The 24,738-nt window shown below is 53.6% G+C and overlaps 7 protein-coding genes across 7 annotated transcripts; 2 read left to right on the forward strand and 5 right to left on the reverse strand.

Moving 5' to 3' along the window:
- Positions 1-28: 28 nt before the first annotated feature.
- PG997_006252 (ABC transporter) lies at positions 29-5,531 on the reverse strand (the record flags this gene model as incomplete). Its single annotated transcript, XM_066810567.1, has 5 exons — positions 29-391; positions 696-920; positions 971-2,181; positions 2,244-4,985; positions 5,057-5,531. The coding sequence occupies 5 exons, from the start codon at positions 5,529-5,531 to the stop codon at positions 29-31; spliced, it is 5,016 nt and encodes a 1,671-aa protein (XP_066669490.1).
- Positions 5,532-7,114: 1,583 nt separating this feature from the next.
- Positions 7,115-9,604, reverse strand: PG997_006253 (Rad4 transglutaminase-like domain-containing protein; the record flags this gene model as incomplete). The annotated part of the gene is made up of 2 exons (XM_066810568.1): positions 7,115-8,639; positions 8,817-9,604. 2 exons carry the CDS (start codon positions 9,602-9,604, stop codon positions 7,115-7,117), a joined length of 2,313 nt encoding a protein of 770 aa, XP_066669491.1.
- Positions 9,605-10,302: 698 nt separating this feature from the next.
- On the forward strand, positions 10,303-11,674 carry PG997_006254 (uncharacterized protein; the record flags this gene model as incomplete). Its single annotated transcript, XM_066810569.1, has 6 exons — positions 10,303-10,434; positions 10,527-10,685; positions 10,739-10,947; positions 11,010-11,166; positions 11,219-11,297; positions 11,355-11,674. 6 exons carry the CDS (start codon positions 10,303-10,305, stop codon positions 11,672-11,674), a joined length of 1,056 nt encoding a protein of 351 aa, XP_066669492.1.
- Positions 11,675-13,995: 2,321 nt separating this feature from the next.
- Positions 13,996-15,741, forward strand: PG997_006255 (hydroxymethylglutaryl-CoA synthase; the record flags this gene model as incomplete). Its single annotated transcript, XM_066810570.1, has 4 exons — positions 13,996-14,055; positions 14,287-14,389; positions 14,473-15,542; positions 15,604-15,741. The coding sequence occupies 4 exons, from the start codon at positions 13,996-13,998 to the stop codon at positions 15,739-15,741; spliced, it is 1,371 nt and encodes a 456-aa protein (XP_066669493.1).
- A 562-nt stretch (positions 15,742-16,303) lies between these two features.
- PG997_006256 (delta24-sterol reductase) lies at positions 16,304-17,993 on the reverse strand (the record flags this gene model as incomplete). The annotated part of the gene is given in 2 exon segments (XM_066810571.1): positions 16,304-16,742; positions 16,753-17,993. The coding sequence occupies 2 exon segments, from the start codon at positions 17,991-17,993 to the stop codon at positions 16,304-16,306; spliced, it is 1,680 nt and encodes a 559-aa protein (XP_066669494.1).
- Positions 17,994-18,723: 730 nt separating this feature from the next.
- On the reverse strand, positions 18,724-20,242 carry PG997_006257 (uncharacterized protein; the record flags this gene model as incomplete). The annotated part of the gene is made up of 2 exons (XM_066810572.1): positions 18,724-19,435; positions 19,518-20,242. The coding sequence occupies 2 exons, from the start codon at positions 20,240-20,242 to the stop codon at positions 18,724-18,726; spliced, it is 1,437 nt and encodes a 478-aa protein (XP_066669495.1).
- A 2,546-nt stretch (positions 20,243-22,788) lies between these two features.
- PG997_006258 (uncharacterized protein) lies at positions 22,789-24,357 on the reverse strand (the record flags this gene model as incomplete). The annotated part of the gene is made up of 1 exon (XM_066810573.1): positions 22,789-24,357. One exon carries the CDS (start codon positions 24,355-24,357, stop codon positions 22,789-22,791), a length of 1,569 nt encoding a protein of 522 aa, XP_066669496.1.
- Between the last annotated feature and the right edge of the window lie 381 nt (positions 24,358-24,738).

Raw genomic sequence — 24,738 nt, forward strand, 5'->3', positions numbered from 1 at the left:
CAAAGTATCCAGCACGCTCAGTCCAGCGTCACTGCTGAGACAACCCCTCGGCGCCGTCGCCGTCGAGCTGCGCGCCCGCCTGCGGCCCGATGCAGTGTGCGACGGCATCCGCGCACATATTAATAAGCTCGCCGGAAGTAGGGCTGCTAATGGCGGCAGTAATGGCGGCGGTGGCGGCCTTGACCCGTCGACGGGCGTGAACCTGAGCTCGTGGGCCAAGGAATCGTGCTACGACTTTGACTTCGGCAGTGATGGCGGCGACGGATTGGGGGTAGCAGGACTGGGTAGGCCAGCGGTCGTACAGCGACCTGTATTTACTGAGGATGCGTGTGAGAGCCTGGTATACCTGATGCCAAGGCGGTCCGACGGAGAGATCACCGCGCTGATGTGCCTACGAAAAGTGGACATGGAAAGGATGCGGGAGGACAGCGAGATGGTTAGGTATGGACAGTATGTTGGATAAAGGGAGGAATGGCACCGGCGAGAGTGCTTATTCTATTAGTACTATGAATACGTGGGAACGGGTCTATGTCTAATGCACTAGTGATACTGTTGTTATATACATCAGCCTTTCAACTCAGTCGAGACGAGGCTAATACGGCGCCGGAGCTGGGGCAGGATCAGAGCCCGCATCGCCATAAGCTTTTCTGCTTGGTCTCTTCATGACCCTCCTCCTTGACGTTGTGCTTGCCTACAATGGTCAGGAACACCTGGTCAAGCGTAGTAGGGCTGACACTGTAGTGTTCGATGCCGAGGCTCTCCTTCTGCTCTTCCAGCATGATGATCAGTTGGCCAACGGCGCTCCTCTGGCCGTGGTCCTTGTCGGCGAGCACGGCACTCGCGGGTACGGAGAAACGCAGTTGTCCGTGGTACGTCTTTTCTTCCACATCGGCGCCAGGGAATGTCCTCTTGACCCAGGCCTGGACACGTTCCATCTCTTCGGGGTCGAGTGTGGTGCTGTGCGACTGACGAGGTGGACATAGAGCGCGTCGCCGAAACGCTGGCGCAGATTCTCAACTGGGCCCATGGCCAGCATGCGCTTGGCAAGAATACCGGCGCGGTTAGCGAGGGCGTCGGCCTCTTCCATGCTGTGTGTTGTTAGGAGGATCGACCGGCCAGGCACGATGCTGGCCAATGTCTTCCACATGATTCGTTTCGCCGCTGCATCAAGACCGGATGAAGGCTCGTCGAGTAGAACAACCGACGGATTGCCCATCAGTGCAATGCCCAACGAGAGTTTGCGCTTGTTGCCTCCTGACAGAGCATGGGCCTGACGGGTCGAGAATGCCTCCAGTCCAACGGCGCGGAGCACATTCCGAACGTTGTGTTCAACGTCAGGGATGCCCCTAATATTGGCATAGAAGCGCAAATGCTCTAGTACAGTCATGGAGTCAATTGCGTCAAATTGCGGGCAGACACCCAGATTGGCTCGAGCTGCCGCACGTTTCTTGCTAACAGAAACATTCTCGACGAAGATATCGCCACCATTGCGGCTTGGCTGGATATCGCCCCGGATCAGAGATATGGTCGTAGACTTGCCCGCTCCGTTGGGCCCAAGGAGCGCGAACACTTCACTGTGCTGCACCCCAAAAGTGACGTTGTCCACAGCTGTGTTCTTCTTGAACGTCTTTGTCAGGTGCACAACCTGTAGCCCATCGGTCTCTCGAGATGAAGTTGTCACGCGCGTTAGTTCATTTGCAACCTCCTCGTCAGACATTGACTCGTCGGGCTTCACTTCAATGGGTTTCCGAGTGAACTTGTGGAAAATGCTCATCCCAGCTCCGCTGTCATACCATATCAGAATGCCAAATAAGACGAAAGACTGAATGATGAGGTACAGGATCGGTCCTCCGTAGACAGTTATGGCCGCGGGGTTGGGTGCCAGCTGGAATCCATCGCAGGCAGCCGAGAATAGGTTAAGCGCGATGAACAGCGTCCGAACGATAGAGCCTATGGGGATAAAGGCGGAAATGATAAAGTGCGCTAGGTTGATATCCTCATCGATCTTGTTGGCGGGAGCGTATGTGATTACGCAGAGGTACGCGATCAAGTAAATCAGGAACCCCACTACTTGCCCAGCCGCAGCAAAGGCATATGCGGATAGCTGAGTCTTGCAAAACAGCGATATGACATAGGCGAAGAGTGTGGAGGCCAGACCGTACAGCATAAAGATGAGGAACACTGGGTAATAGTCAGTATTGGATGCCGAGAGAAAACACAAGCCAGAAAGATGGCCAACTTACAGTATGCAACATGGTACCAAACATTGGAGAGCGTTGCGAAGATAATAATGACGAATGCTGTAGACACCAAAAGGATGGCAAAGTCGAATGCTAGATACGCCACCCATAGCGGCAATGAACGGACACCGTTTGAGTACTGTAGGCCTCGAACGTTGTGCCGCCGCTCGATATTGGGGTAAAGCCCGAAGAAGGCAGGGAATGCAGACAAAGCCAGGCACATATAGACAAGAACCTGGAGTGAGTTGCCCATCCCTGGCGAGAAAGGGCTGTCAAAAGGCTTGAAGGTGGTGGCAATAGTAGTGTTGACCAGCATGATATTCTGGAGATTTTGAGTTGCTACCGAGCTGTACAAGTCAACAAACTCGGCCTTGTAGGCAAGGGTAGGCGGAGAGTTGGAATCGCCGAGCCAATAACCACCAGGCGTTACATTCTTACGATGCTGCTCGATATTGTCATTGAACTCGCCGAGAGAGTTGACGACGTTGAGTTTATCGAAGAAACTGTCGGGAGTAGACCCATTGCCATCTGAGCCTGAGCCTGAGGCCACCGCTGCCAGAAGGCCTGCAAAGCCATCAGGAAACAGGATGGGGGCAAATAGCCTCGTGAGATCCTGTCTACTCACCCGAGAAGCCGGCCCAACGGCGAGGGTAATGTTGTTGTACAAATCTTGAAATGTATTATCATCCGAACTTGACGAAGACTGATCTGACGGAGTGCAACCGATTTGACTTTGTCCCTTGATGAAGAGCATGACCAGCCCTGCTGCCACAATGGGAATGAAGAAGGCTGCGAAGTAAGGGAACCAGTTCGTCTTGAGAATCGTGATTCTTTTCTTGAACAGAACAGTCAACTGGCGGCCGAATCCGATTGGCTTGCCAGAAAGCAGTGCCAGGCTGTCCTTTTCCTTTTCAGGGCCTTCGACTACTTGGACATTCTCCGAGCTCACTTGCTTGTCGTCAGTTATGCCTTCTGCTGATGCTTGCAGCTTGGAAAAGTCTTCGCCATGGACCTCTTCGGCTACTTGTAGGAACACATCCTCGATGGTTGGTCCAGAGTATTTGTAGTCACTTATGCCCACTGCCTCCAAAGTACGGATCACTTCCGCAGCGGCAGCCGAAGACTGGGCGATGTAGCTGATGACATCAAACCCAATCTTTCTGGTGACGCCCTCGACTTCAGGAGGATTCTTGATATCTTGGGCATTGAAAACATGGATGCGGTACCCGGCGCCCAGACGGTCCTTGAGTTCCACAGAAGAGCCTTGAGCACGCAACGTGCCCCTCGAGAGGATTGCAAGCTGGTCTGCGAGGAGATCTGCTTCGTCCAGGAAATGTGTCGTCATGATTATGGTACGTTTGCCTCGCTCAGCGAGGAGAATATCCCAGACTTTGCGTCGCGATAAAGGGTCAATTCCTGACGAGACCTCATCGACACAACATACGGCAGATCCTCCTGTCAACATCATACCCAGCTGTAGTTTTCGTTTTTGCCCGCCTGACAAGGTCTTGGATTGGGCGTTGATCTTGAGAGCAAGATCGACAGAGTGAACCAGTTCTTTGATTTCTGCTTTTGACGATTTATTCCCAGGGGCCTTCAAGCGGTTGAAAATCTGAATGTGCTCAAAGACTGTAAGCTCATCCCAAAGCACGTTCTTTTGAGGTGCGATTCCGAGGCCGCCGGTACCGTCTATGGTGATGTTGCCGCTGGATAGCTTGCTGATGCCAGCTATGGAATCCAATGTCGTGCTCTTTCCTGACCCGTTCGCACCAAGGAGGGCCAGTATCTGACCTCTCCCCGCGCTCAGGGTTAGTTCATTTACTGCAACGACAGGCTCGGGAGCAGGGGATATGAAGCTGAAGAGCCGCCGTAAAGCGCTGGGCTTGTATATCTTGGTGAACTTCTCGAGACGAACAGCCGCTTGGGGTGCATTGGCAGCATCTTGCCCACGGAGGATGGTCCGTCCCTTAGTCGTCGAGCCGTGAAAGACCCTCTCCAGGTAAGCGCCCAATATAGGGTAGCCAAATATTTGTATAACCAGGAAGATCCAGAACACAATGCCTGGGAGTTCCCAAGGACTGTCAGGGGGAGTATGCACCAAATCTGTGGGCCACGAATGCTTCTGGTAGCGGGCAACATACGTGAGAAACCACACAAAATTGCAAGGCGTGAACAGCAAGCTCAAGACGATAACGGCAGCGGTGTTGGGTGCCGTGAGCGCCTGTGCAAGGATGGCCAGAAGAATGTATGCAATCGTGCTGACTACACCAGAAAGCTGCGACCTTTTAAAGAAGGCCGAGCCGAAAATTGACAGTGAGGCCAAAGCCAAGCCAGAAAGGAGGAAATGGACAATCAGCAAACCAACGTTAGACGAGGCGAAAACACCGCGCCCGATAATGATGGCAGCAATGATCCAACCGGGAAGATATACGACCGTGAAAGCAATATGGTGAGAAAGCAATCTCGCAACTTGAGCTTCCCAGAGGCGTTTGGTTGGCATCATCGCATCAAGCAGCTGAGACATGCCAATCTCACGTTCGGTGGCCATGAAGCCCGTCATATGGTAGCAGACGCCAATGATGGTTGCGATGAAGGCAACAGCTAGGAAATTGACGAGGGCCTGCTGGTAGAGTTGCCGAACTTGCTCTGAGCGCTCCTCCTGGGTCATCGAGGTAAAGGCATATTCTCGAGTCTCGGCAGGCAAAGGCCGTCCGTTGAGCCCCCAATTGCTGAATCGACTGCTTTCTGTAACGGCAAGGCGTATATCTCGGCATCGTTGGTATCTTTTGTCGTGTCAATCTTGCTGCCAAGAGCACCGTCTGCTCTGAGTGTATAGTTCCATATGTTCCTTTTGCCTTCAGTAGGCGATGACTCGAAGACCACGGCTCCATAGCAGCCAGTCACTGCGCGCAGACTACTTTTGCAGATAAAGCCGATATCTGCCGGGTCCGATAACCTTGTCGCGTTCTTTCCAGCGCCTGTTACCACATCGGCAACCTTGTCAATCACGCGGTCAATGTCGCCTCCAGCATGTCCATTGTTTACCAGAACAACAATTCCCCTGTCTGTGCCGCTGGCGTAGTCCAGCGCATCGGGGAGCGATCGCACGCCATGGGCATCCTGGATACCGTATACGGCGGGAGGAACGAATAAATTCCGGGCGAAACTTAGAAATGCAGCCAGGAGGATTGGCAGGATGAAGGCCCTTGTGATTGTGGCAAATGAATGTCGTACGAATACGATCTTGAGGTTTTTGGACGTCAAGGTCCAGGTCTGACTAAGGAACGCCATAGTGTTGGTTCGGAGCCAACGGTCGACTCTCGGAGATATGTCCAACGGAATGCGGCGCGCGACGACAAACAACGGTCAGCCTGGCCGTCGGGTGGGAATTGACGGGACATCGACCTCTAGATAACCAAGCTGGAAACCATACCAGGCAAAGAATGTGAAGAAGAAGATTGAAAGAAGGTCACTATAGCCATCCGATGACGACGACCGTATTCGATGTTCGCGATCCAAAGGCAGTTACGTCAAGACTTTTTTTTTCCGCCGTGCCAAGAGAGTGGCTGTGGTGCTGACGGCCGTACGACCGTACTGCCAATGTAGAATCTGCTTGCTTGGCGTGTGGACTTGCAGCTTCTTTGCGGATAGATAACAACAAACAAAGATGAGAAGGCGAGGACAGCGAGTCGTCAATGGATATGGTCACACGGGAACTACCTTCCTTCCAAACACGAAACAAACATGAACGAACTTACTGTACATTATACATACATACTTACACAATAGGCTGGCTGCGTGGTTACATGAGACGATTAGCCTGCCAGGGACATGGGCAGCACGGGCGATGCAGCGTCGCCTCGCCGCGCAGCGCATTCCAGACGAGGAAGGCAAGTCCGCCAGTAGCTGAGGAAAAATGGGGTTTCGAAGGATGGGTTTTGGGCGAAATATGGAGTCCAGGTCCAAATCTCGGGTCTCGGGAATCGGTCTATCGCTTAAAACCAGAGCAGGGGGCCGCCTGGGGAGGACCCCCCAAGGACCACTGAAGGAAGGACCACTGAAGAACCACTGAAGAACTGCTAAAAAAACACCACCCAGAACGCCCATGACTCGGGATGCGTAAGCACATCATTCTGCTTCTGCGATGCACGTAACACAGCAGATACCACAAGTTGGCTCTTTTCCGTTTACGAACAAAATACCTACACCCTGCAGCCTTTTTGACCTGTACTCTTTCCAACGTTGTGAACCTACTTACCCGGGTACCTTGGTGAACTTAACCTAATTCGCCCGTTGGTGACTTCTTGAGTCAAACTATGTACTCAACGGCCCGGTATACTTTTGTAAGGATAAGTCTATTTATAGGCCCGCTGTACGAACCCAAATCGAAGTACGATACGTGTATGTATGCAACTTGCCGGTTGATATCAATTGGTCTCCCTCTTTTCCCCCTCTCAACATTAGCTCGCTCTCTGTTCGCATTCGGCTGCAAACATGCCAACAATTGGCCAGCGTTTCAGACCAGGTAGCACAATTAGGCAGCAGCCGAGATTGTGCCCAGACCAGCCACGAGTCTTGGAGAATCGTGTGCAGCCAATAACGCGGACCGCCCCTTATTGTAGTGACGTTCACGACTCTGCAAATTTGTTGCTTAGGGCTTACATTACAAGCAATATGGATCTGAATCTACCTTGTCATACTTTGGGTCGGTGAAGAAGCTGCACAACGACACAATGCTTTGACTGACCTGAGCTGACATCCCGCGGGGCACTTGTGGAACGCGTAATAGTGGATGGGAAAGGGACTGGGCGGTCAGGTCAGCCAGAAGACCCTGCCCCGGAAATGGAAGGAAGTGAGTCTCGGCACGCTACCTTTCAAAGGAACCCACCTCCGCCAAAGTCATCATCGTCGCCGACGATGAATCCTCCCTCAGCCTCAGACCCCTCCGCGTCTTGTTCTTCTGCCTCCCGTTCCTCCTCTTCGATGATCTTCTCCACTTTGTCCTGATCCACCTCATCCTCCGCACCCTCCTCCGCGCCTGCCCATATCCTTTGCCGCACACGCAGGTTCATCAAGAATCGTTTCCACATCTTGAGGACCTCGCGCGTCCTCCGTTCACGCTCCATATCAGCTTCCATGTCTCTAAGGCCTGCCATCACCGCCCGAACCGCTTCCTCATTTTCCGCGGCCACGACGGCTCCGTATAGAACTGCTGTGCCCTTCTTGCCCCTGAACTGGAACCCCGTCAATGCCGGGGCGTAATCTATGCCGAGAAGGTGGGCGGCATGGGTCGCTAGATCGTCCGCCACATAGGCACCCCCTTTCGGGACCATACTAGGCACGTAGACGTCCAAATTCCTGAAGCGGTTCTTCGGTATGATGCCGTTCACGACCGGCGGCGCCTCGTAGAGTTTCGTTTGCTCCATTGTGAAAATCGGCGTGCCCGCTTCGCCGCCTTCATCCTCGTCCTCTTCGTCACCGAAAGCGTCCATCTGCTTCTTCGCCCGCTTCGGCAGCCACTTGACAGGTATCTCATCCCCCGGCACTTCCCGTCCCATGCGGTACCACTTCTCCCTTGTGCGAGCGATGCGCACATCTTTCCGACGAAAGATCTTCTCCAGAGGGCCTTTACTACCGGCACCTACTGTTCCGGCTGCTTGCGCCCCGGGAACTAGAACTTCGTTTCGTCGTAGATGTCTTTCGAGTGCATAGACAGGGTGATCTTTGAAATCCGCCACATTTCGAGGCATGGGTTCTCTTGCCTCTGCCGCCGTTAGTTCGTTGCTCTCGATTTGGCCCATGTCCGTCGTATAACCACGGCTGTATGCTTTGAGCGCTTTGCGCCACCACCTGTCACCATTGGCAGTGACGCTCTCGATGCGCATTTTCCGCGTTTTGGCATTGTAAGCTTTGGCATAGCGGCGCGTAACATCTGTGGCCGAGCCATCGGCTTCGAATCCAACCACGTACGTCATGCAGTTTTCTCGTTCACTGGCCGGTGGCTCAAAGATCTTCCACTTCCATAACGAATGCGTTACGAGGGGGTCTACAGGCTGCCATTTCTGATGTGCCACGTCCAGTACTTCAACCCAGTAGATGGGAAACGGGGATTCGCGGATCTTCTTGGTCGTATCCCGCGCAGGCGGTGGGGCACTCGCCATAGCCATTGAGGGAAACTGCCACGCTGCCGCGCTTGGGTGCCCAAGGCGACGGAGCGCAGAAGGGGCATTTTTGTTGATTCCTGGGCTGTCGAAGCTACTGTCATACTTGGGTTGGCGTGCAAGCCGTTCTTCGAGAGACAGGGGTTTCTTCGACTTGGATAGCTTCGACATGGACGGACCGCCAGCAGCAAAAGAAAGGGGCTGGAGGGAGCAGACTAGTCTGGCCTCGAGGCCAGCGCTCCGAAGTAGTGCGCAGTATAGCTGTGCTCCAACATCACGCGATCCCTTCAGTGATTCAGCTGCCTCGCGAAAATCCGACCTCTCCATCACCGTCTCCGCATCATCTGGAAGTTGATACTAGTACAATACCCTGTTAGCTTGTGCGCTTATGGAGTTGGCATGACTGGAAACATACATTTTTAGATGCTCTTCGCTATCAGCCCATAGAGCACGACGAAGACCTCGCTCTGTAATCGTGTACGCTGTGGTGAACACTTCTTCTAGCTGATTTAGTCCTTCCTTGAGCGAGTTTGTCTGTGCAAATTGCGACAGGTTCGACCCAGGGTTCAAGTAGGTGATCATCTTTTTAGTAAGGAGTTTCTTCATTGACTGTTGAACCTTGGGATCATTACACCATTTATTCCTCCGTGCAACATGTGACAGCAAGCAGAGAAGATGCGTTTTGTGTATTTCAACTCGGCGATCCTTCTCGACTTTCTTGATAGGCCTCCGCCTGTCCACTGTCCGTCGGGGCATGGTATTAGCGCGCGCAGTTAGATCCAGTTGTATGTCTTTCGGCTCGTTATTTGCCTGAGCAGCATTCGCTTCGGCAAGAGAGAAGTCTATGTTTTCGAATTCGAGTTCGTCGTCCTCTTCATCATCTTGTTCCTCGTCGGTATCGCGCATGATGGTCTGCATAGTCGGTATCGGTAGTCCGACATCTTCGAATTCTATATCATCATCCTCTTCATCGCTCTCGGTGGAGGGTTTTGGTGGGTGCGCCGGCTTAGACCTTTGGCCGGGTTTTCGTCGCTTCGCCGGTCTTTCGGGAGAATCGACAGTTGCATTGGGCCGGACTTGTGCATCGGACAGCATCTGACGGTAGACATCAGGCACCGCCTCACGGCTACTCGAAGTGCCGGTTGTGCGCGTCGATCTGGTAGACCTGGCGGCCCCAGGCGCTGCACGTTTCCTTCCTGCCATGGCTCGATGATGTCATCAACTTTGCGCAAAAGTCAAGAATGGTGGATGAGCCCGCTCATGTTGCTGCTCGCCTCTCTTTGTTTAATAGCAAAGTAAAGAGCTCTCTGTAAGCAAGAAGAAATTGTGTATGTATACCTTTTTGGTCTGTGGGACAAAGGGGTCCCGAGGCGCAACGTTAGGATGTGATTCTTAGGAGCTGAAGGTACGATCAGGAATGCGACGGAAACGGCGCGCTGAGGGGTCTGGAGCAGCACGACTGCCACCACGAAATCACGTGATCATAAATTGCAACTGCCAGATGCTGCAACTACATTAGGTAAGTATTTCACATATCCAAAGACATTAGTACAGGTGTCAGAGTGTATTCAAAACCAGGAAGGATTATAGTAATGGGGTTCACAAAGCATCGGTATCCGAACAGTTGAAGCTAGATAGGTAGATGCAGGTTAATACACAGACTACATGTATGTTGTATTAACTAATAGGTACATTCAGTACGTTCTTTTGGAGGTGGGAAAGTTTCAGCGGAGAAATCCGTGGACGCAGGTGCTTCGATTGAAACCAAAAATTCAATAGGGCAAAGCATAGATGTAGTATGCCTTAGGTAAAGTACCTAACCACCACTGATTGCTCTATCCCCGTATTCTCCTCATTCCCTGCTCCAGTATACTCATAATATATGAACACCTATACTCAGCATGAAGGACTCATACATCTTGCCGGCTGCGGCGGACATGCACGTCCACTTGAGGGACGGTGACATGCTGAAAGCCGTTGTCCCCACGATCCGCAATGGCGGGGTCGACACTGTATATGTCATGCCCAATCTCGTAAGTTATAACAACCGCATAGTTCGCAAAACCAGGTGCCTTAAAAACACCAATTCACGGGAGAAACCCTCTAATATGAATTCCCGTTATAGGTGCCGCCCGTCACCACTATTGCTGCCGCACTGGAGTACAAAAAGCGTCTGCAAGATGTTGACTCGAGCATCAACTACCTGATGACTCTTTACTTGCACGAGACCATCACCCCCGATGTTGTTCGTGAAGCTAAGAAGGCCGGGATCGCGGGCATAAAGGTACTCGCTCACGCAACTGATCATGTGGCTCAATGCTTATCTGCAACTACTAGTCCTACCCTGCAGGTGTTACCACGAACAGCTCTTCAGGCGTCGTCAGTTATGAGCCATTCTACCCGGTCTTTGAGGCCATGCAAGAAGTTGGGTTGGTGCTCAACCTCCACGGCGAGGTCCCGAGTGATAAGAAGGACGTGACAATCCTGAACGCCGAGAGCAAGTTCCTGCCCACCCTGAAGGACCTTCATCGCCGCTTTCCCAAACTGTAAGCATAAGAGTATGGCATTTACTTGGTTCATGACTCGGTTGTAACTTTAACGCTGCTAGGAAAATCGTACTGGAACACACCACAACAGCCGATGCCGTTGAGGCTGTTAGAAGCTGCGGCGAGACGGTAGTTGCTACCATCACGGCCCACCACCTCTCCCTCTTGGTTGACGATTGGGCTGGGAATGTTTACTGCTTCTGCAAGCCGGTGGCCAAGGTGGGTTTTGCGGCTAGTTAACAAGAGGATCTACCGACTAATACAATCGCAGACTCCGGAGGACAGGAAGAAGCTGCTTGATGCCCTCGTCAACAGCAATGGCAAGTTCTTCCTAGGCACCGACTCGGCTCGTAAGCTTTTACCCATAGTGGTCTGAGATGAATGAAATTATACTAAGTCAGGAGCAGCCCACGATATCAGCGCCAAGAAGGGGAAAGGAAACGCAGCTGCTGGCGTGTTCACACAGCCATTTGCGTGCCAGTATGTGCTCAGCTCGCTTGAAGAGGCCATCGAAAGAGGGGACGTCAAAGACGAGCAGGTCACGGAGGGGCTTCTCCGGGGTTTCCTGAGCGACTGGGGCCGAGAATTCTACGGGGTCGAGAAGGCCACCAAAAACATTCTTGTCAAGAAGGGCAATGCCACTATCCCCGAGTCCATCAAGGACGCCGGGGTTGAAGTAGTTCCCTTCAGGAAGGGTGAGACCACCTGGAGTGTGGAATGGCAGTGAACGACTTCGGCAGCAACCGCTTCGTTGCCAATCAGCTCGCGGACCTGACTTCTGTTGCCTGTCAGCTTATGGACCCGAGTCGGATGACACCACATTAATGGGGTAATAGATACACCCATATTTACCAACATGTAGTTGCTGAGTGTGCACTCGCTATATTGTTAAGCAGCCGTTCCAGCGGTCCGTTGACAAGGATACATGTACGTTGGCGGAGAGCTAGATCTCAGGGCCTCCGGCCCGAGGCTTCCCGCCGTCGCGTAACCGCATTGCCGTTTTTGAGATTCGGGTTCAACATAGCCAAATATGCTCTTCCACCTGAAACAAATACTGGACACAATTCCCGTTCTTTGTTCCCGCAACACGAGGAGGCTTCGCAGCCGCAGCTTGACGTGTTTGTGAGCGGCTTGGTCGGGTAGGTAACCTGCCAACATGCAAGCTCCCACGCAGTCTTCTTGTATGGCGCTCGGGCCCTCATGGCACATTACTCGCTCATTGCAAACCATGGAAACCATCTCGTTCGACGCAAGAGTATACATAGGGCGACGGAGGACCTTGTTTCCATGATAGCACTACTAGAGGCAGGTAGGTATATGAGTGAAAGTTGGCATAGAAATCTGTCCTTAAGGAAGTGAAAAGGAGATTCCAGAGACGTGGAGGCATCAAATCTTAGGTGGTATTTCAAAGGTGGTGCCACCGTGTAAGTATGCCCTGCTTGACATGAGTAATGGGTGTATAGGGGTATGCGATACCTGGTTGGAGTGGACTGCTGAGAGACCCCTCGTTGCTTTGGTGATCTTGGCAACTATAGCTCATTTTCTACATGCTTACTAATTACTTAGGCAGGTGTGTTGTTGCCCAGGGCTGTTACTGGCAGGAAGAAACGTCGTCATGTTTCTGACCACCTACATCGCCATACGTGCATACAAGTTAGTAGCAGGTAGGTAGATAGACCAAAGTGTTCTGTCATGGTGGCTTGTTTGGGGCTGGTAGCACATCCCGTACACGTACGACTCCCGTCTCTGGTCTACACGGGATAGCGTGAAGTGAGAGCCCAACAAGTTTTCTCCTGAAATGGCCGACTGCCATTCTCACCTTCGTCTCCGTGGCAAGCGCGGTGCGTGGAGCGAGATTGTGATTTTGATGGGCTCCAAGGTACGGGCCTGGGGCTAGAGAAGCAGGGTTGCAGCAGTCTGTCGTGCTGTCTAGTCCCTGTTGGGACAAGAAGCAGGGGATCATTGGGCGATAGCGCGATAAGCCTAAAATCTGTCAGGGGTTTTGGTGTGCAATTGTGGGACGGTCGAATCTCGGCCACCGATAATTCATCACGCTTTCTGCCTTCTCCATGTAGGCCACCCGGCGGGCTGCTTGCGAAAGGAGAAAAACGCAGACGGCATGGGCACTTCCCTCTCTGGCAATCGCCGTGGCCGATCCCACCCCTGGGCCACCGCGTCGTCGAATGTTCGAAAGTTGGGATCTGTAGCCAGAACTGTAGCCAGAACTGTAGCCACCAGACAGCCATTATCAAAGATGCTCAACGGCCCGGCTAGGACTAAAACAGAGGGTAGGACGGGTCCGTCTCATGCCACTTGGATTGTTGTGATGGACGGTAGGAGGTAGTCACTGGCTGTAGTGCAAAAAAGGGACCCGGACTTGAGATGAATTCAAGGCAAGTAGCAGCAGCAGTCGTAGTCGTAGCAGGAAGCACGCAGTCCAGTCTTTCAAGGTACCACCCTACGTACGGAATAACAAGTAACCAGGTAATAATAAATCTGCTCCTCTCTCCTCTCTCTCTCTCACTCTCGGCCTCTTCCCCCATTGCCCCCTCTCGCTGCAAAGCAAAGCAACCCGTTCGAATTTATTATACCCATATATCTTTCCCTCCTCCTTCCTCAGTCCTTCCCTGATCCTTCTCTTACCGACTCTCACTCTCCCTCCCACTCTCACTACCACCCGACTGTAAGACTGCACGGAAGACACAGGCCTGCAAAAGTACGTAAGTCGGACCCCGAGTGGCCATTGGCACGCCACAGCCTATTTTTTCGAGTTAAACCCGACCCTCTCCTACCTCCCATGCCATGCAGATGTTGATCCCCACCAACGCCTTCCCAAATATGCGTACCAGATATTGCAAGCCCGGGAAATGGGCGGTGAAAGCCTTCTCAATCCCCGGCGACCATTTCTGCTGACACCCTTCTCTCTGTTTCTCTAGATCCGACGCTGTCTGTTCATAAAAGGCAACAGCAACAACTTCTAGAAAGCCCCCGTTCTTCTCGACAAACCTACACCAGCTCGTTCTCCCTGCACCCCAATCCGTCGCAGTCATGGCCGCCCGCCCCCAGAACATTGGCATCAAGGCCATTGAACTCTACTTCCCCAGCCAGGTACGTTCTGCAGAGAGCCAATGCTCCATTGTTGATTTCGTCTGCATATTCGTTTTTGGTTCCCCGGCTGCATTGCGCGTAGCAAGCAGAATGGGGGGAATTGGGCTTGACAGCTTGATGTTGCTGCTCAACCAGGGCAGGAAAAAAAGAAAACACCACGAATTTGCCCCTCCCCCTCACCTGCCGAAATCGCATGGACCCCTAAATTGACACGAACCTTCACCCCCACAGTATGTCGAACAGACTGAGCTCGAGAAGCACGATGGCGCCAGCGCTGGCAAGTACACAATTGGTCTTGGTCAGACTAAGATGACCTTCTGCGACGACCGAGAGGGTATGTTCCAATCTATTTGTTCCATGTGTACTGGTCCCCCTGTTGGTTTTCCACTGGCTGACGCGATGTTTGTGTTACCTTAGACATCTACTCGCTCGCTCTTACCGCCACCTCGAAGCTCATTAAGAACTACAATGTCGACGTCAACAACATCGGCCGCCTCGAGGTCGGTACCGAGACCATTCTCGACAAGTCCAAGTCAGTCAAGTCGGTTTTGATGCAGCTCTTCGGCACCAACACCAACATTGAGGGTGTCGATACCGTAAACGCTTGCTACGGTGGTACCAATGCCTTCTTCAACGCCCTCAACTGGATCGAGTCCTCCGGCTGGGATGGCCGTGACGCTATTGTCGTTGCTGGTGACATCGCTCTTTACGCCAAGGGCAATGCGCGCCCGACGGGTGGTGCTGGCTGTGTCGCTATGCTGGTTGGCCCCAACGCCCCGATCGTCGCTGAGCCCGGTCTGCGCGGATCCTACATGTCTCACGTCTACGATTTCTACAAGCCTGACCTGACCAGCGAGTACCCCTACGTCGATGGCCACTACTCGGTCAACTGCTACTTCCAGGCTCTGGATGCCGCCTACAAGGCCTATGGCGAGCGCGAGGCCAAGCTCCAGGGCTCCAACGGCAACGGCCACGCTGCCACCGACTCTACCAAGACTGCCCTGGACCGCTTTGACTACCTGGCTTTCCACTCCCCCACCTGCAAGCAGGTCCAGAAGTCCTACGCCCGTCTCCTATACCACGACTACCTGGCCAACCCTGACAGCCCGGCATTTGCCGAGGTCCCTGGTGAGCTGCGCGATATGCCCTATGAGAAGTCTCTCACGGACAAGGTCGTGGAGAAGACCTTCATGGGCCTGACCAAGAAGCGCTTCGCTGAGCGCGTCCAGCCTGCGATCAACGTCGCAACTATGTGCGGAAACATGTACTGCGCCAGTGTCTGGAGCAGTCTGGCAAGCTTGGTCGGCAACGTCGACAGTGCTACCCTTCAGGGCAAGCGCATCGGTCTGTTCAGCTACGGTTCCGGTCTGGCTTCCAGTTTCACCTCGTTCCGTATCAACGGCAGCACCGAGGAGATCTCCAAGGTTTTGGACATCCCTAACAAGCTGGCTTCGCGACGAGCTCTCAGCCCCACCGAGTACGAATCTGTAAGTTGATGAAATTATTCCTCCGTTGCTTAATGGTAACATTGTGCTAACTGAACCTTAGTTCTGTGATCTGCGCCACCAGGCTCATCTCCAGAAGGACTTCACTCCTAAGGGTGATATCTCTACCATTGTCCCTGGAACATATTACCTCGAGAAGGTTGACGATATGTTCAAGCGGTTCTACTCGGTCAAGGAATAAGATCTTGAAAACCACATAGAGCTTCGATATTGATTCAACACAGCCACCGAGGTGGCAAACCCGGCTATGCGACGTCTTGTTGTCTTGAAGGACAATGATCTCGTCGCATCATAGCGTAATGGTGCTCCCACGAGCGAATACCACTAGTCATTAGTGGAGGAAACGATGCAACGAACGTAGACGTCAAAAGAAACGTCAACTTTTAATAATGCCGAGACTATAATATCTCGGCCAACTTAGAGGCTTGTATATACCAGGGGCTTTTTACAAAGCAACTATTCTTGCAAGCATTGCTTCGAGCCAGATAAATAGACTTTTACACTATCAATGACCACCCGCCTTTGTTGAGTTGAAATCATACGTACATGGCTGATAGTTCGATGCGCGGCATTTGCTTAGAGAGGGCTTTAGTGTCTTGTGAAACCCTGATGCCCCAACGCTGATAATATATACATTCTATATGGTACAGCCACTTGTGGCAACCAGCCACTCCTGCTAAAATTCGCCTTGCTTTTGCTGACACATACATCTGTTCATGGTATCTTGTTATGCTATTCATTTTTTACAAGGTCTTCTGCTTTTGCTCTTCCTTCTCCCCGCCCTTCTTCCACTTCCAGGTCGCCTTGCGGTGCAGCCAGTAGTCGCCGCTCTGGATGCTGCGGGCGATGCCGACGAGCCCGCCGAGGGGCCACGTCTTCTTGACGGCGCCCTTCCAGCCACCCTCTTCAGGCGCGTCCTTGACGCGGACCTTGTCGTAGACGTCGGGCAGGTTCGCCGCCGTCGCCTGGTACTTGCTGCGGAGGGCCTCGTACCACGCCCGGATCGGGCCGTAGGCGCCCTTGTCGTTCTCGCCCCAAAACTCGGACCGCTCGTAGTAGGTGTGCGCGTAGAGCCACTTCATGCCGCCGAGCTCCTGCAGCTTGGACTCGAGGCCGCGGTTCGCGGAGACGAAGGCGGCGCGGTCGGAGGGGCCCCCAGCCCCAGACGCCGATGTTGAGCATCTCGCCGTACGCTGGGGATGGTTGGGCTCCGTCCTGCTTCTGTTGCTGCTGTTGTGTACCGTCGCGGCGCAGGTGCGGGTGGAACGTGGGGCCCGCGGGGGTCTTGAGGGGACAGAGCCACAGGGGCCAAATGCCGAGGGAGTCGTCCACGTAGTCGACGAAGGCCTCGGCCGTCTCGTAGGGCAGGGCGAGGTCCTGGACGAAGAACTTGGCGCTCTCGCCGCTGGCGTGCAGGGCGCGGTAGAGCATGCGGGTGTGGAGGAAGTCGTCGAGGAACCAGCGGAAGAAGCGGGTGAAGGGGACGGGGCGGAAGTAGTCGAAGGCGGCGGCGCCGACCCAGAAGCCGCCGCGGTCGTACCGGAACAGATACTCGGCGAGCGGGATGTGCTCCGTGACGCGGCCCGTCGTCAGCGCCGTGGCCGAGCTGGTTGAGGCCGAGGCTGACGACGAGGGCAGCAACTTGGTCACGTCCTGCACGTGCAGGTAGAACCACGGGTCCCAGGCCGCGCTGAAGGTCTGCGGCTCCTGGCCCGGCGGCGGTGGCTCATCCGTCAGCGTGCCGCTCACGATGACGCCGTGGGTCTTGGAGAAGAGGATGCCGTCCACGTAGTCATTCTCGGGCTTGGCGCACTCCTCCTTGACGACGCGGATGGCCTCGGCCACACTCGTCGTGCGGCGGTACGTCGTTCGCACATAGCGCTTGGCCTCGATCAGCTGCAGCTCCAGGAGCGTCGTCACGCCCAGGGTGCCGACGGACCCGGCAGCGCCCTTGAAGAGGTCGGCGTACTGGCCCCTCGGGTTGGCCGCGGCGAGCTCGGACGCGTCGGGGTGCCCCGGGTTGGCGGCGTTGACGACCTGGCCGTCGGGCAGCACCATCTCGACGCCCTTGACCGTCTCGTCAAAGTAGCCCCAGCGGAAGCTGCTGCTCTCGCCCGCGGTTCCGGCGAAGCCGCCGCCGGCGGTGATGCCGGGGAACTCCATGACGACGGGCGGGATGAGGCCGTGCGGCAGAGTGGCCTCGACGAGCCGGTCCATGGGCACGTTGGGCTCGACGAGCGCGGTGCGCTTGGCCTTGTCGACCTTCAGGACATTGCGCAGCGACGAGATGTCGACGAGCCGCGCGGCCTTTTTCAGGTGCGCCGGCCGCGTCGAGTTGGTGGACCCGTGGAAGATCCGGTACGGCTCAGACCGATCAAAGAAGGTCTTGATGGTGGAGGAGATGAGGCTCACGGACTTCTTGTGTCGCTCCATTTTCTCTGAGGATTTTGTGGTTGTACCTGGTCGGGTGCTTGTGTAAATTATCAACCGTTACTAACCCCGTTAATTCCCGTAGTTCCTGCACTGTTGTTTACTTCCCAGGTGTGCATCGGACCCAGGTGGTGTGGAAGAGTCTTTTCCTAAGAAAGAAGGCGCTTCCGAGGTTACGACCGAGCAATTGACTCAATCACAATTGCGACCTGCGGTGCTGGATTGTCGGATGCCGTCATATGAAAAGACAACAGACAGCAGACGTTGAGGCCCGAAGATTCAATTGAGATGATAAATTTCCGAGATAGTTGCAGTCCATTGGCAGTCGACGCTCAGACTCGGCGCTAACGGACCCGGGATCTGGCACCTCTGCACGCCGCTGGGTTAGGGGACTTTTGGGGGCTTCCAGGGGGTAACGGCTTCTCGGTCACTTTGATTTATGACGAAACACGAAACACTACGATGATTGAAACGAGAATATGATCTATCAACATTAGATAGATCTCGGTATTATATTATGTAAAGGCATATAATCCAGGAAATATCTCCGTATATACCTGGCGTGGGTATCAATTTGTGCTTTTCGTTCGTTCCATATCTTCCACCCTAAAGACGTGTGACGAGGTCATGTATGTGTGCGACTTCAAGCTCACCAATATCATCCAAAACTCATTCAGCCTGGCTTAATGCAGTTGACACCAAAAAACCCAATACCTGTTTTCGCAACCAGGCTCTACAGCTTTGCGGGTGTGTTCGGGAACGACGATTTCCGCCCGACCCTGTCAAATGCAAACTTCCGGAGATCCTCCTCAGTGAAAGGGCTCAGGTTCTTGACATTGATATCGACCTCCTTCATGGTCTTGGCTTTGATCGTGATGAAGCTCGACTGGATCTCTTGAGGACTTCCGCAAGCCTGGCTGATAAACTTTGCCCACCCGTCGAAACACCGCGTAGACTGTGGCGCTTTTTCCAGGATAGCGGCAAACACGTGCGGCATCGCCTCGTATTCTTCAAAGACGATAGCGACCCCGTCCTTGACCAGCTTGGATACAAACCACTTATCCTCGTCTGCTAGGCATTCCCAGCCGCAGCACACGTAGATAGGCGGCGCCCCCTCCCAGGAAGCGTTCAGCTGCAAGCATGCCAATGGATGGAGCAGGAAATCATCGTCGATGAAAAGGTGTTTCCGTGGTGGTTTGGCAGGCCAGATCGCATCTTTCGGCTGCTTGATATCTGCGAGATCCCGCGGCCGAGGTAGATAGTCCCACTTCTGGTTTGTCGTCCATGATGGCATGCTTTGGACAATATCTAACCATGGTGAGTTGGCGGCTACCGCAGCCGGCAAGGGAACCTCTCTTTCGTGTCCAAACCAGGTGACCTTGAGGCCCCTGCGCCGGATTTCAAGGACTGTCTGCAAAAGGGCTAGACTCAGATTTCCTCCAGCACTATGGCCGTTAGTAGACGACGTGGAAACAGGGATTAGCTATCTTACCTGTCGCCGCTAAATACGATATTGGAGGCATCGACGGCCGCGTGGATTGCTCCAGGGGTGGGTAGAGAAGCGTCATATAAGAGACGAAAGCATCCAGTAATGCGGAAGGGAACGGGTCTTGAGGCGCAAGTCGATATCGTACAGAGTAAGCTCTTCCACCCGTCATTTTGGCAAGCCTCTTCGTCGTGGGCCGGTGAGAGGCCGGGTCCATTAGATAGTAGGCGCCGCCATGAAAGTAAAGTATCGTGACATCACTGCTGCATTCTTTCATCATTTCGGCGTATTTTTGCTGCTCGGGTATTGCTGGCAGCTCCGAACTGGGGCTCGCATGAGCACGGTACCCCGTCCACTCCGCCTCAACAGGAACAATATCCGGAACTCTGCAGATTCCATCGGCAGCGACAAACTGGCCCTTTGACGAGTCAATAGCAGCAAGAAGAACATCACGGATACTCTCCTCTGGTGGTACCTGTGATGACACCTTGCTGACCCATATTCGGCCTTTGATCCCCGGATCCCTAAGTGTCATGCGCTGTGTCTTGGATATAGGCTGCGGTTTTGGCTGATCCAAGAGGCTGCGCAAAAACGAGACTATCACGTTTTCTCGCAGATCTAGGTAGCGAGATGGCTCTGACATTTTCAGGACATGTAATAACACGACCCTGATGACAGAAGGGATTTTGGGCAGCACAGCCCAGAGCAGCGCGAGACGCGCCTTTGCTGACTTCGTGACGCCATCCTTTGGCTGCTGTTCTGCCATGATGCTGGCCGTCTGCCGCGAAACGGATGGTGGCTTCTAAGAAGGCTTTCGAAAGATCCCGCTATGCAACGGTTCTTGGTATCAGAAGGCGGTATACTGACAGTAGTCGAATATACTAATACCTCAAGAGCTCGTGCTCCGGTTTAAGTATGACTGAAGGTAGTTGAAGCCGAGGCAGTGCCCAGGGATGCCGGTGTAGTTCGGCTAAGACTAGAGTATGGAGAGGCACAGAGTCCTGCTCCGTACAACAACGCAGGCGCACACAAATGAAAGAGTGCAACATGAAGGAGAAGACGCAGGAAGGAAAGAAGAGAAAAACTGGTCCAGATGGATCCCGTACCTACCGCCATTTTGATGGAGGATGTAATCGAACTCCCACGCCAGGGATGTCCCAGTACATAGTTGCAAAAAGTCGATGGTGTCAATGCCATTACATTGGTGCCGATGGATGGGACTTGTGAAAGGCAAGCCCCTCCAAGCAAGGAATAGCCCCGAGGTATGTCTTGGGGGCAAAGTCGAGGATGACGCTAATCGGTACGCGAACCGACCACGCGGGCCTCTCGGCTGGACTAGGTTCGCTACCGTATGAAGGGTGTCATGGGGCATAGACAGACATAGGGGTGCGTTCTTGCGCGGCAACACAGGTGTCAGGGTGCTGTGCTACTACCATTGTATGTGACCGGCTTCATGAACAAAATTGCAAAGCCGAGCGATGATGGCATGATTTCTTTGGGCCAATTCGTGTGCCCTACCTAGAGTCCATCGGCTCAGTGGTAAGCAACGAGACACCCGAGTCATTGCTATCAGTCAGCTTGCCGCAAATACGAGCAGGGTCCAGACGAATGACACCTGGGACGAACAGAAGATGCGCGGCGATTGTGCGATCGGCGCCGTGTTGATGGTGAAAGGAGCACGACTGGTCGCATCGGTTGAAGACAAGATCGGCCGTCTTTCTCTCCGAAGGGGTCCTCTTGTCTCCCTTTTTTAGAGTTCGAGAGCCCCGAAGTGTTTCATTTGTTTCATTGTGTGAATATTGCACGCGTATCCAGCATACATCGTACGCTATGGCGGTGGTATTGTTTGCTTGCTTGCCTGCCATCATCAAGGACGGCGGTGGATAGAAAGAGTACTCCGTAGGGGGCATGACGATGAATGGTGCGGTGCAGTTTAGGACCTGGTCCATGTCGCAGGTCGCTGTGGATCGATGAAAAGACGTTGAGGATGGATGGAGATCGGCGGCACTTGCTCGCTCACTAATCCCCCTCGTCGAATTTCGCGACTTTGGCTCAATGCGGCAAGTGTAGCGGAACAAGTACCGAGCAATGGATCGTCGTCCGGGGTCTCTTCTTCGTTTCTTTTCTAAGATGAGTCCATGACAGATTCCATGGCTTACAGAACGGCTGTCCAGAGCCCAAGGGAAAAAGCCAATCGCCTACTTCAGTAATTTTCAGATGTTCGGCCCCGCCCGCAGCCGGGCCCAGCAGGAATAGATCGATTCTGCAACGGCTGACATCCGCTAGGTGCAGGCGGCCATGAAGTATGTTTTATTGGGCCTCCAACGTCTTTTCCCCCTTCATCAATGTTGCTTTTTGGTTGGCCTCGGCTCAGTCATCATCAGTCGTGAAACCAGCTTGTATTGAGCTTATCTTTGGATGCCTCTGTACATACATTGATACGAGCAGGTAGCAAAATCATCGGCTATTCCATGCAAAGTTTTATCCTGCGTCATGATACACGCGGCGCCATGCATTTCTCCAAATCCCCATCCGTTCTGGGCGGCGCACTAGCCTCCCTACTTACAAAGGCTGCGAGTTTGGGTGGCGTATGCATATCCATTTGTAGTGCAAAATACGCTGGTGCCAATATGCCATTTTCGAATTGACTTCAATCATTCCCCATTGGATGACCTCCTAAGCAGCTTTCGCAAGTCGTCCGACTTCCCTGGTGTGCTCCAACACGTGGCATCGTGCTTGTGGCGAAACCGCCCGCCAGATTCCATGCCAGCGTCACCAAATCTAGCAAGGCAGTGAGTTAAGGTAATGGTTTCTCAATTCTTGATTTCATTCATCTGTCGTTAACCACCTGAGACTTAGCTCTGGCCGGTCGTTACTGTAGGTAGCCTCTGCGAGAAGACGGATCGTATCCTTTACCCGGAAGCCCCGTATTGAGCATAGACGTGCACTTCCAATTGCCTGTTCCGGTCTGACGGCATGTTCGCGCACATCGTCGTTGACTCGACGAAGAGGTGGTTGGCCAAGACTAATCACCGACGGCCGACTGGTTATACGTCTGAACGAGAAGGCAGAATTCTTGGACGATAAGTGGCAGTCAGTTTAAGCCTGGTGGCCTCCTGCATTGAATCCCTTCCCTGTTGACTGAAGCCTTCCTCGACCTAAAGTCGAGAGCAGTTTTCCCCTTCTAGATGGCCAATGCGCCCCTGCGTGCTCGGTTTTACACAGTCCTGGAATTGCCACTATGCCGGCGGCATTGCACCTTCAGGTGTTTCTCCCGCTAACCGCTAATGTGCAATCGGAAGACCGCCCCTTTCACGTCCGAGGTACACGACCGGTGCGGCTATATGGAGACATCACCAGAGTCGCCAAGACGCCAAACCCGATAAACGTTGCAATCGCATCGAGAATAAACTCCCAGTTACTGGAGCGTGAATTGCCGATAGTTAGGGAGTCGAAGTGGAATACCACAGTGCAAATCGTGATAACAGCTGCCTGCACCAGCCAAACCAGGAACGAGAACAACTTGCTTGAGAAAAGGAAGTCTTTAACAATGGCGTGCTCTTGAGGCCAAGTCGATGCTCTTGGATGGGTGCATATCCGAGTGAGGAGAACTTGCTGGAGGCAGTACTGATTGTGTTGACCTTCTCGAGAGAGTTCCGTCTTTGGCTCATTTTGAGTGTCGCGGGAGCCTGGGAGCGTTCTTGTGTACCGCAACAGCTCCAATGCATCTTCGTCGTGCGGTTCCCTCGTCCAAACGTGCTCGAGAACCATGCCCAGTGGCTGGATCAGAAGAATTAGGGGTACGAGTTGCCCAAAGCCCCAAGTGCCTTCTTGAGACTGGGTCATAGGCTGCATCTGACCTCGAGGGATCAGGACCTGGATCGTGCCAAAGATCAAGCCCATCAGAGACAACCAAAGAGACGCAGCAAAAGAGGAGACAACTTCAAACATCACCATAACTGGGAGTGCTAGGGCCAGTAGAAGCCGAAACGTCCACAGCCAAAACCACGAGGATCCGCTACGTATGCTGCGTTTCTCCGCTGTGAACCGTAAAGCATGCACCAGGAACCTTTCTACTGGCCCGCGAAACCATCGGTGATAGGCGCCGCGAGACGATGGGAACAACTGACCCATCTTCCACAAGTAGCTGACACTCAAGATGATGAAGCCGATTGGCGCGTCCGGGCTCACGCCGGCGCCTCTGAGGTTCCCCCAGAAACAACGGGCGGGGATCGCCCAGCCCGTCTTGTCGCTGTCGATTCCCGGCCACGAGAAGATACCCCAGTCGTTGCTGATGGTGGTGACAAGACCGACGATGAGCATGACGAAGAGAACGAGCATGCCGGTGAGGCGCCAGGCAAGGACGCCGCGGTGGCGTTTGAGGTAGGACGCGAGCAAGGTGATGGCCGTTAGGTGCACGCTGCTCGACATCCACGCCAGGTACAGCACGATCTGGTAATGGTAGGCCGAGAGGGCTCCCGCGCGGAGCCCCTGGAAGCCGGCGCCCATGATGGCGATGCCTATCACGATCTGCTGGTCGCTCAGGGCGAGGATCGCGGTGCGGAGGCAGGCCTCGGCCCTTGCCCTGAGCTTGCTGGGCGCCCGCTGTTCCTCATGCTGCTGCTGCTGCTCGCTTCCATTGGTTGATCGAGAAGGATAAGATCGAATGTGGAAGACGCGGCGGTCGACGGGGCTCAAGAGCTCCGAGTCCACAAGACCGAACAGGTAGGCGACTAGGACAGCGGTAAAGGTCAGGTAAGCACTCAGAATGAACGCGGTCACAACGCCGACGCCAGAGATATCGGCATTAGCTTCGATAACAGCGCCGTTCTGGAGTAGAATTGAGCAATCGGCCATCGAGAATTTGGCGGACTCAGCCATGTTTGTTTAAACGTCTATCTGTTGCCGAGATAGAAACCAATTATTCGAATTTGGTAAAAGGCGGCCCGACGGATTTGGCGATGTTTAAGGTGACTCGGTCGGGATGTAATTAATTACCCTTTCATTTCGACGTGAATGACCTGACCTGATGGATCTGAGGTTATATTCCCCAAGGATAAATCGACACAGAAAGAGACCGCACTGAAAGGAGCATTTGCTAAATCAAAGAACTGGATCAATAGCCGTTGAAGAGATGTAGGCTCTGTTGTGAACCTGGTAGCTGCCTGGATTCTGCCGGGGAAAAGGAGCTCTATCATCACAATTAACAAGTCGCAATGTCACGACCTCCGTTGATTCGCATGACCAGACTTCTTCGGCGCA

The sequence above is a fragment of the Apiospora hydei genome, assembly GCF_038363865.1.
Source record: "Apiospora hydei strain CBS 114990 chromosome Unknown utg000005l_segment0_segment0, whole genome shotgun sequence".
NCBI lineage: Eukaryota > Fungi > Ascomycota > Sordariomycetes > Amphisphaeriales > Apiosporaceae > Apiospora > Apiospora hydei.